Raw genomic sequence first — 12,336 nt, 5'->3', positions numbered from 1 at the left:
TAGTTGGGCACTGGAACAGTCTCTGCAGAGAAGTGGTCACAGAATCAAGCCTGACAGAGTTCAAAAGGCATTTGGACAATGCTCTCAGGCATACAGTGTGATTCTTGGGGCTGTCCTGTGAAGGGCCAGGAGTTGAACTCAATGATCCTTGTGAGTTCCTTCCAACTCAGGATATTCTATGATTCTGTGATTCATTAAAAATGTATATGGCACAGTACTTGGCTTAAACTTTGAGGTACATTCTAATTTCAACAGGCAAATTTTTAGCTAAAGATTCAGATAACTGAACATTGGTATAAAGGAATCCATGGTGGCTCTACAGTAAAAGAGAAAGAAGAAACCCATCCCAAAAGCAAAGATTGCAAGCTTCTAATTTAAATAAGACTTCAGACTAAATTTAAACCCCCAGTAATTACAAGAACAGTGTACAGAAATGTACACTGATGTTAAAAAAAGACTGAAATGCTGCTGTTCTCAGTACTGAATGTTAAGATTCAGCCTCTAAACTGACTACAGATAGCTGCACAATTTCTTTTTTGGGTCCAAATACATCTTTCTTCTTAGTGGGTCTCAGCTGGAATTGAAGCACTAATTTGTCACGTCAGCATAGAAGATTTCAGCAAAGCATTTTGGCAGAGGATCACTACCACTACCTTCCTTTCTCATCCTTCCACATGTGACAAAAACCCTTAGAGAATAGTAACTCATTTCATCATATTCTGTTAAAGTTATATTCTTATGTCCATGCTGACTTCAAGAAAAATGTAGGGTTATTTTTGAGTTTCTCCAGTTAATCTGCTAATCCTGATTTTAAGTGCTAATTTTAATTTGCTAATTATGTCTTCATCCAACCTTACTGACTCTTCCAAAAAATAGTTGCATTCTACCATATCCCTCCCGTTCTCTTCTTCCTCTATAGGGATTGAAAGAGCAGAGGCAATTGCATATGCAACTGCAAAAAGCAACGATGGAGGAAACTATAGAGGAGGAACTGCTAGACTAGGAATTATTTTGCCTTAAAATAGTTATTCTTTATCATGACTCAAATCAAAGTTTCATCTTTCTTTCTGAATGGCTAATAATCTTTGTGGCAAAAGAATGACATAGCAGGAAATTTTCAGAACTATCATTTTATTAACTCCTTAGTTAGCCCATACCTTTCTGTATTCCGATGGGCATGGTTTTAATCTCTTTTTAATGTATTTTTGAATGATTTAATATTTAAAATTGTTTAAAATTTAAAGGACAGCTATAATATTGTAATAGTCAACATCTTTAGAAACTAAAGGCCCCTAGAATTTTTATCTTTATTAAATATGTTACTCAGTGCAAATGATTAAAACAGTATCTCCCTTTATATGCACATATCATCAAAATTTATTTTCAAACAGCTATGTACAATCATTTCAGCACCTCTGAAACTTAAGATAGATGTTTTTATTTAGTAATTGCACTGAGTAAAAGAAACCAAACATCAATGTTTAGATATTGTGCACTTCCCTCTTTTGAAACTTTTAAAATGGTTACAAACTTTGCAAGAACAAGCCACGGTCTGTTGTCTTAGCTTCTGTTATAATCTAAAAATCACATGTAAAACACTAAAAAAAAATCAGTTTATCTAATTTTATTTTTTCTGAATTATTTTTACTATTGCATATTCACATTGCACACATTTTGACAATTTATTGTCAAACACACACATTGTAGGACTTGGTTTCTGACCTCAGAAAAAAATAAAAATGAAAATAGAAAGTAATTTAGCCATGAAGAGACCAAAAATCCTTGTCACACCCCAGATAAAGCACCAGTGGAATTAATCTTTAAGTGGAAAATAATGTCCCTCAGATGTGCAAACTGTATTGGGGACTACAGGTGAATTAGGCTGCAAATACCAAACATATCGTACTGGTTGGTCCATTGAATCATCACAGAAATTTCCATATTCAAAAAGCTCATGGTTAATCAGTGTCACAATGTTACATCCAAAATTCATATTTCCCTTCTTGATACCTATGCAGCTTCTCCAGCACATGTTCTGCTTAAAGCTAGGATTACAACAATGGACATTAATGGAGCACAGATGTTTTGTATATAAAGTAAGTTAACTACTGATCTGTATTTTCTTATTTTTCAGTTTTAATTTAAATCTTACAGTTTTATAACAATTTTGTAAAAGAAACTCAATAGTGTAGATCTAAAGAAGCTTCATTATTAGCCTGTAAAAATAATTGTTGACATAAGGATTCTACCTAGAAAGGCCTCATGATTGGCAGTCACATACTTCCTTAGAGGTATTTTATCCTTCCTATATGTACTTCTTGGCCACTAAATGATGGAAACATATATGTCCTTATTGCCAAAGTATGTTCCATTTACTGGAAAGAGTAATAAGTGGGATAAACACTATAACAGATTCATATTACACAGAAAACTTTCCAGGTCCTTCTGCCCTGCTCTCAAATATTCTTAGCATTCACAAATACCTGCAAATGTTTAAGAAAGACAGAAAGAAAATAATTCAGTATCATACTACACAATTTTCCCAGACTAATTCTCCTAAATATCTCAGGTATCTCAATATTAGGTAGAAAGACAAAAAAAGCAAGTCCCTTCCAGACACAACATAATCTAAAGGACAGAAAAATGCATCAAATCTTCCAACAATATACTTCCCTGTTTTACTTCTCTTTAATTTCAGCCTATCCTAACAGGTTCTATAAATCAAAGTGTCTATATTAGATCAGCTTTTGACCTAAAAAATTACTCTGGTTTGTATTAAGCACTTCACTCAACACAAAATCACTCAATATCATTTGTTCATTATTGATTTGTACCTCAAAAACTTCTTCATCCAGAATCCTGGTTCCAAAGACAGTGATGCCATTGGTGTCCACAACTGTTTTGTCACTTCTGTCAAGTGGTTTTGTAGTTTTTTTGGTGCAGTCAACAATCATTGTAACACTCTTTTTCTCCACACTAATAGCTACTCGATGCCACCTATTAAAAAAACCCAACACAACTCTACTGTAATTTATGTTTTTAAAACTATGTCATTGTGTTCTTATTAAGTCAGATAAAATTTTAAATGTCTCCATTTATTTCCTTTTTTCATACGTGCACAAATGTGCACAAAGTTTTAAATATTTCCTATATACATTCTCTCCCTTAACACAAATGAATCTGATCCATAGGTCACTGTGAATATCCTATGTAAGATAAAGTTTAAGCTGACCTTCTCTGCAGTTTTACTCAAAGAATATTAGCAAACTAAAATTATAAGTGTTTACATTTTATAGATTGACTGATCTGACAGCAGATTTTTTTTTTACTCATGTGTTTGATTTTCCAAATTACTTAAGGAATTACTTGAGCAAATATAATTAACCCAGCAGCTTATTATTTATTATTTACATTTTAACATTTGTTCTGTATAATAAACCACAAAAATTTTACCATGTTCCTTTGCTTATTTGAATGTATCCCATAGCTATAGAGATTTTTCAAATATGTACAGCAGTTCCAACATAGATGCTTTTCCAGATCCATATACTTACAAATGCCACCATTTCTGCAACATTAGCCTTGCATACATAATATTCACCAAAAAGTGAATGAAGTGATTCACAATACTGACAAGTGCCTGTGTTTTATTTTAAGACATTTGAGAATAAAGTTTAATATGATTTGCCCAACTCTACTATGTTCTTTATAAGACTTTATTAACAATCATGACAGACCACTTTAATTTAGTAAGCCTCTCTCAACTCAAAGATCTAAGAGCAAGAGCAGACCACTCTGCAGTCTAGCATGGAGCAAAGTGTTAAAGAATTTTTGAGAGACCAGGGCAAAAAGTTTCAAAGTATGTCATGTTAGTGACTGGGAGGAGGAAGGCTGGAATCAAATTATTTTAGTTGGTTTTTTTGGCATTAAGGTTGCCTAAATCAGAGAGACAGCTTAGATCGTTACAAAGAGCTTCTGCGTATCAAAAGGAACACCTTGAAGCTAATGGAATCTGACTGCTAAACAGTATCACTGAGCCAGAACTGTAATTCCATGTTTTCTCTGGAACGCGGTTAAACATTATCATTATAAAAGCAAACTGGTCATGCATCCTCAGGCACATTACACTGTTCACACTTTTTAAATATATCTCATTTTGAGATGAAGATTGTTGTCCTAGATGCTTCATAAAATAGCTGAGTCAGAAGAAAGTTGTCAGCCTATCTTTTGAAAGCATGTAGAAGCCGAAAGCATGAAATCATGGCTCACTGTGGACAGGATTTACTCCAGTTGATTTAGAAGTTGTATATCTCACTGCAGGAAATCGTACCAAACCAAGTTCATTTTTATTTCTTAGTTTTTGTCAGTTTCTCAACATTTTGGGGGAAATTCTGAAATCTATGTAAAATCTTTTTATTTAGCAAAAGTCAATTAAAAAAAAAGTTTGCTGCTTTGTTTTAACACTCATTCTGCTAGGGAAATGCATCAAGTTTAGGTTTTGTGGTGTAAATCCATTGTCTGGTAATACAAGGCCAAGAAGACAATTACTTTTTTTTCTCCTTTATTGCTTTATAAATGTAATTCATTACAGTTCAGTTTTGGCCCTTCCTTACTGATTTGTTTTCTTTTGCTTTAGTAATATTCATTTCTGTGTATCTCTGAAGGCTGTGGCTGCTCTTCCTGGACTGAAGCACAGTAAATAAAAAGTTTTTGAAAGAACGAATGTCCTTTTACAAGCACTGGAATGACATTCCCAGAGAATGACTGCTCATCTACAAAGCTATCAAAAATTAACAACTGCCTTAATAATGCAACTGGTGTTTGAGATTAATTCCTTTACTGGGGGTGCAGCGTAAGTCCTTGCAGCACTTCAGATTAATTGTCCAGATTCTTCTTCCCTGATTTCATTACACATATATATCTCAAACCATCTTATTGATCTTTTGGCTTGGGATAGGAGAAATTCTATGCCGTTTTGTCAACTTGTCTTCACTCTGCCTACCACCTTCAAATGGACCAGACAATTCTTCTAGTGGACTATTCCTTGAGACTTTTTGAAAACAGTTTCTTTCTATATTGCACAGGAAGAATCTTCATAGATTTAGTTTTGGTGGGTTTAACTTTTATGACTATTTCCTCACTCTTCATTTATAGAAATGGCAAACAAGAAAGGTAGTTTGCTTTATTTGTAGCTGTATACAACATTTGAAGCTGGAACTGTATTCTGCTGCAAAGGTTCTCTGATTTTGTACCACAGCAGTCAAACTAGCTAGAAACCACGTTCCTGATTCATTTAAATATTTAAGAAAACATTTGTAAATACCATAAACACCCACACAGTGGTCTGTGGCATTGTTTCTCACTTTAAAATTTTATACTTTATACTTACTTGCCATCAGCGATGTTGACTGTTCTGAAAAGTGGATAGTCTTCTGGGGCAGGTTTTCCATTTTGGTCTTCAAACAGGAATACAGGGGATCTACCAACTTCAACACCTACTTGCTGAATTCCTTGCTCATTATAGATAGACAGAAGGAAAGACTGGATACCCTTTTTAGGTTTTACTGTCATTAATATTGAAAAATCTTCTGGAAAATCTCCACCTGTAAACAAAGTTGTATATACAGCTATAAATACAAAAAAGATGAAACCATTTTTGAAAAGTTTACATTTTTTCCATAAGCACAGAGGATCTAGCATACAAACTGTTGGGGTTTTCTAATTCTCAAAAGCAAGTACATAAAAAATTATATTAGGAAAATTTTTTCTATCTTTTTTTTCATTGTGGTCCCACTTTAATTCCTGAAAGATATACCTTAATGGTTCTTAAAAACATAATTTGTAAACCATAAAATCATAGAATGGTTTGGTTTTAAAGGGACCTTAAAACTCACCTAGTGCCAACCCCCACCATGGGCAGGGATGCCACATACCAGACCAGGGTGCTCAGGGTCCCATCCAACCTGCCTTCAACACTTCCAGAGTTGGGGCACCCCCAACTTCCCCAAGCAACCTGTTCTAGTGCCTCACCACCCTCTGAGTAAGGAATTTCTTCCTAACACCTAATCCTACTCTCTCCTCTTTAAAACTGCTTCTCTCTGTCCTATACTACGTGTCTGTGTAAATAGCCCCTCACTCTCTTTTATAAGCCCCCTTTAAGTAGTGGAAGGCCACAGTGAGGTCTCCCCAAAGCCTTCTCTTCTTCATGCTGAACAACACCAGCTCTCTCTCCTTTGTGGAGAGGTGCTCTAAATCTATTGTGAATTCCTGTAATAATACAATATATGAAAGAACCACGATAGTTTCACATTCATTATTTTTTCTATTCATCTTTTGTTTAGCAATCTTCTAATTTAAAAGTGTGCACTACAATTTCACTCAACATAATAAGCATCTGTGCTATAGCAAATACACTTCCAGGCACTTTAACAGCCCTTGATAACCACTTATTTTAGTTTCTCTCTTACAACATATATTTGAGTCTTTCTAGCATTACATTATGCATAACATTGAAAAAATATTTAACTAGTTTTATTTAATGGGAGATTTAGGCAAAACCAAAGAACACCAATTTTCATTTATTTCCTGATGCTTTTGCTTTGAAATATAGATGATACATCAAATATTGTTCCCACCTTTACAACTAAAAATAAACAAAATGAAAAATGGATATCGGTTGTTTATAAAGGAAGTACTGAAATACTGCTACCCTTGAATCTTGTGGTAAATCCACATTTCACTTGATGTGAAACTCTATTAGGCTTAATAACAAACAAAGTGTAAGACTGAGATTCTAAAATTAAGAATACTGGATCTGGATCCATGTGGCTTCAGGTACAATTTGACATACAAGAAATAGACAAGAAACTAATAATAACATTGGCAATGCAACTTTGTATGCATGAAAGTGGATAAACTGTTCTTAAAAACTGTAATATAATAATAGAGTAAGCTCTAATAAAATAACATGCTGCATTTTTGTAATTAATAAAAGTATGTAAAACTTCATCAAATTCTGATTTAGGAATTTCTTCTTCTAATGGAGAAAATGTAAGATTTTTTCCAAGACAGGTATTGTGGGAAAAGTCTTTAAAGATTCTAGAGTATTCTGTGAAGACAAGTTTCTACTTCTTTAATTACAATATGAAAACAAAATGCATAGAACTTCCCTTGTGCTTTAAATGATATATTACTCTTCTAAAACAGAAAACTTACACTTATATTGTCTGCTGCAATGATATTTTGTGTGCTTTCTACTGATTTTTTACTTTTTTTTATAGAAGGTTTTTGAAACACTCTAGTAATATAGGCTATGTTTATACGTCATTTTGACATCTTATTTTGAAGGGATCAAAGCTCAATAAATATGAAACATTTCATTTACTCTGGTGAGTAAATGGTGGTAAAGGTTTCTCATGACAAGGTAAAGCAGAATAAATTAAACTGTATGTTATATCTTTTAATGTCAGAGCAAATAGATGACAAAAAAATGGAAAAGAGAAGACAACTGTCAACAAAGGCCAAAGAAACTATTCAAGAAGCACTGAACACTTGCCCTATCTGCACTGTTAATCTGAAAGATATGTTGAAAATGCTTAAGGCAGGTGATACTAATTCAGCTTGTCTGGGCATGTGCTCTTCAAACTGATAAAATCCTATTGAAATAAAACTGGGAGCTTTCTAAGAAAAGTGACTGAAAATGAGTCCTGTGCCTCGGTTCAGTAGTTTCTGTCATCACTTCTATGACATAATATTCCCAAATGTTGAATCTACTTTGTGTAATTATAAGCCAATTTCTTTCAAGGTTTTGATTGAAAAAGTCAAAAACTAAATCACATTCTAACATGTAAAACTGAATGTATTCCTATGTATATACAGTTCATGGACACACATCTGGAATAATTACCCTTCTCAAGTGCTTTTAAATTTCTTGTTTATTGGGATGGTTCTATTTGAACAATAACTAAAAGTAACAATTGGAGGGAAACTATCTAGAAAAATCTTTGTATGCATCTGGGTCATTCCTATATGCTTTTGTAAATGATAACTAAGAGCATGTAAACAAACTGTACAACTAAATCTAAGCAGTTATCATTACAATTATATACTGCCTTCCAGCCAGTGCAATCAAAGTCTATCATATTTTGGGAATTTGGTAAATATTACTAAATTCATATTTTTAATAGATGGATGTATTGCTGGATATATTTTGATTCCTGATGAGTTACAGGAGTCAGATGAAAGTAAGGATGGGATGCATTACAGCTTCTATTGTTAAGTTAAAATGATATTTCACTACTTGATCTTATCTTGGATATCTTCTATAGTCTTTCTACTGTTACAGAGCACTAAGAAAAAGGGACATGATCACTAAAATATCTTTAAGAATATTCTGAAAAAGGAAGATTTCTTGTGGTCAGGAGAGAGGATGCTTATTTCACAAGACTCAAAAGGAAGTAATTACCATAATCACCTCCCAAAAATTGTTTCAATGCTTTTTTACTAATGTAAAGGATAGCAGGACATTTTCCTGTATTAAGCAAAGTTTTATACTGTGGGTGAGCAATGCTTTTCTTTGTCTGCTGCACGCAGAAGTGTTACAACGAATTGGTAAAATCAAGAAAACTCATTCCCGTTGTAAAGCAGAAACTAAAAGCATGAATAAGAAAAGTACCTAAATTATGACAGTCAAAGGCTATAGAAATTTAGACGTCAGCCAATATGTTCTGGCATTCAAGAATCATAAGAACAGTTATAACTGCAGCTGCCAGATTTCCTCTTTATACTACAATCTGATTCATGAATAAGTGCCAATCAAGCCAAGCTCTCAGACTTCCAGCTCTAGATTCTCAGGCTTTGATTTAGCAGAAGGTGTTTGCACTGCTCTAAACTTTTTTAAAAAAAATAACAGTGATTCCAAGTCAGTTTAATCTTCTGTTCAGTTGTATTTGAATACTCTTTAAAGCTTTTTGTTGAACCACTTTGTTTCAATTACACACATTATAAAACTCAGACTATAAAGGTGCCAGCTTATTACACTGTGCAACTTGTGCAGTTTTTCAATACATAATCACAGAAACAAAGAATGGGTAAGGTTGGAAGGGACCACAGTGGGTTATCTGGTCCAACCTCCCTGTTCAAGCAGGTCTATCTGAGAGCACATAACACAGGATTGCATTCAGGTGGTTCTGGAATATCTCCAGGGAGGGAGACTCCACAATCTCTCTGGGCCAGTGTGTGGTCTCTGGCACAGTACAAAAGTTCTTCCTCATATTCAGGTGGAACTTCCTGTGCATCAGTTTCTGCCCATTGCCTCGTGTTCTAGTGGTTGGCACCCTGGAGCAGAGCCTGCCTCCATCCTCTTCACACTCCTGCTTTAGATATTTATACACATTAGTGAGCTCCCCTCTCAGTCGTCTCTTCTCGAGGCTGAACAGGCCCAACACCCTCAGCCTTTCCTTGTAAGGAAATACAGTGGAGCATTTTTGCATTTTTTTTTTTTTAAAGAAAGAGCAGTCCCTATTCTGCTATCCTTACTAAGGTGAAGAAGTATTTAATTGCAAACATAGCATGTGTACAGCATGACATTATAGACTAATGTGCCATTCAGTGAATGATATTTTCAGCTGGATAGCTCTGTCAACTACATCCAACTTAGTTGAGAGAATATATTCAAACATGAAGAACTGCGTTAAAAAATACTATAAATATTATATAAGTAGTGAATTGTGCTTTGATTTTCCATCAATAATAAAATGATGAATTAAGGGAACATGTAAGTTGCACTTGAACTGTGTAGAGCTGTTTCTCATGTTGCTCTGGGAACAAAATATTACTACAAAATAAAGCCTGTTTAACCCTTTTAGAGATCTGGGTGATATCTATGTGATTGCTACTTCGAAAGACAAAAAAAAAGTATTTTTCTTTGCCTCATCTAATCTATATGTTTATAGACAGACTTGTTCAAATTCTGCATGATGTGTCAAAACAGAAAATTCATATGTTTCATGATTTTGGTTTTTAACATTCTTACTATTAATTCCCTCAACAGTTTGAGTCAAGTGATAAGTGACAGCAAAATAATGCAATAAAAGTGTCTCTGCAACATCCAAAGAATCTTTCTCAAAATCTGACTATTTCATTTTGGAGAAATTTGAGAGAAGATGAAATCAGATTATCAGCTATCCACAATTAGCCTTGTTTAGTCCCCCAAGTACCCAGATACTCTGAGGCAATTCTTAAAAGATGGTACTTCTGGGAATGACTTTGCAATGGCCAATGACAACTCACTCCTATCACTGTAGTAATACTCCAGGAAGTACTACTACTTTAGAATGGCCTGCCAAAACAGAAGGAAACTTGCCAAAGCCACCACATGAGGTTTCCACCAGATATTATCATGAAAGAACAGGTGCTATGACTTACAAGTCAATTCTGGCAGTGACATTTGACAAAGAGCTTTATAACTGAAGCCAATAAAAACTAAATTACGTATACAGGCCCAACTCTAGGAATAACAGAAGTGGTACTGATGATGTGCTTTAGATACCATAAAAACACAAGCAGTAAAGTAACAGCTTTCTGACAATCTTACCTGGGTACAGCTGCTTTGTTGGGGCACTCAGCTGTGCAGTTTTTGAAACTCTGTAAGCAACATCCGATCCTTTTGAATTCCTTCTGTTTGTGCAAAATCCTGCTGTTCTTGATATTCCTTCTGGTGAATTGTGAAATTCTAATGCTTTTAGCACATCAACGGGTTCAGCTGACAAAGAAAAAAAAAACCTCAACAAAAAGAATTACTCATCTTGCATGTCTACAGTACACAGCCTCCAAAAAGGATATGAATTTCATTGCAAAAGTGTGTGTGTAATCCAAGCAGTAGCTGCATTCTATTTTGATTTATTGCACATTACTCCTACACCATAATAATATTTTAACAGGATTATTCATTTTTAAATATGTAGATGTTCATCCTGTCCAACATAATTTTTATGATTAGATTTTCAAACTACTTGACTACACATGGAAAATCATCATTTTGCAAACGCGGAGTCTTGGTGATTGAAACTTACAATACACACTTTTAATACGTGATTTTTAAGAAGTGGAACTGATTTTCAAAGTTAGCACAAAAGTTTCAGAAACATTCAAGTGCCAATAATCTGCTACCAGAAAATCATCTGTTGCTAACATTAAAATATAATCTGATTATATATAACGTCTTTCTCAGACACAAAGTGATAAGGAAGCAGTTAAACTAATTTCTCATCCAGTTAGAGGAAGAAAAATGTACCTGCTTTGCCTGCAAGGACTGAATGGACTGAATCATATATTCCATTATTTCCAAGTTAAAATGCAAATGGATGTGGTTTGTACTTTTGAGACCAAGTACAATAAAACTCCATTTGTGCTCAGCAATTTAAAGTTGAAATCCAGAGCTGTTACTGCATTCACATTGATGCAAATTAAAGCAAACAAGAAAGCATATATATGTATACAAATACGTATAGAAAGCCAACAACAAAGCCTTAAGCTATAAAAGTTCTCCGTGGTAAAAGGACAAGGTACTGGATGGACAAGCACTTCAACAGAGGCAATGAGAGAAAACAGTTTGTAAATTACACATCTTGGGAAAAATTAAGGTGCTCATTGTCATGCTCCCTATGGATCCCTTCGCTAATGTATTTTTCTGAGTGGAAACAGAATTTCAATAGACTTTTTTTTCTCTGATTCTGTTCTGCAGTTTTTACATCGGCAAATTCATAACCACTTTATCTGGACAGGCAAAGTTTTACATGACCTTCACTGTGAAAGATGAGAAATGTGCTTGGTAAATTTGACCTTACTTCATCCTTGAACTGCACTGTGGCATTAACTACAGCTGATTTATTGCCTGCTATCATTCAATTTACATGTCAACAAAACATCAACCTAAGGCCCAAAATACCACTGCGGATGAATATTCAACTATTTGAACAGCTATTTGCAAACAAGTGGAAGACTGTAAAAACACAGGCCAAGTATTAGTCTTACCTCTCTGTTGAGTACTGACAAAAAAATTGTAATGGATATAATGTATTTTCTATAGGTGTTCCACACAATTCTAGTTACTACCATACTGAAGGAACTCCCACTCCTTTTTCCTGGTAACTGATGCCTAATTTTGCTTTACTTATAATAATTTGAACCAGTAAAGTAACATAGAACCAGTCACTAGAAATATTAGTAAAAATTCCAATTCGCTGTATAAGTCAACCACTGCTACATTCCTTTTTCCTTTGCTCTTTTCTATAATTTGCACCAGATTCTTCATTATTTTTTAGAATAATGGCCTTT

General features: G+C 34.3%; 1 protein-coding gene across 5 annotated transcripts in view; it reads right to left on the bottom strand.

Moving 5' to 3' along the window:
- COL11A1 (collagen type XI alpha 1 chain) overlaps window positions 1-12,336 on the bottom strand; it is a 135,545-nt gene that overhangs the window by 109,046 nt on the left and 14,163 nt on the right. For all 5 annotated transcript variants that reach the window (XR_001876803.1, XM_017827245.1, XM_017827246.1 and 2 more), the window contains exons 2-4: window positions 10,595-10,762; window positions 5,390-5,603; window positions 2,835-2,997 (exon numbers count right to left, since the gene is read on the bottom strand). Coding sequence is in view for 4 of the 5 variants with exons in the window: in XM_017827245.1 (XP_017682734.1) it covers window positions 2,835-2,997; window positions 5,390-5,603; window positions 10,595-10,762 (545 nt within the window). In the remaining variant the exon portion in view is untranslated. The remainder of the gene's footprint in view (window positions 1-2,834; window positions 2,998-5,389; window positions 5,604-10,594; window positions 10,763-12,336) is intronic.

The sequence above is a fragment of the Lepidothrix coronata genome, unplaced genomic scaffold (genome assembly GCF_001604755.1).
Source record: "Lepidothrix coronata isolate B3197 unplaced genomic scaffold, Lepidothrix_coronata-1.0 Scaffold136, whole genome shotgun sequence".
NCBI classification, from domain to species: domain Eukaryota; kingdom Metazoa; phylum Chordata; class Aves; order Passeriformes; family Pipridae; genus Lepidothrix; species Lepidothrix coronata.
Note: the sequence above shows the minus strand (reverse complement) of the source record. Positions and strands in the feature narration are given on the sequence as shown.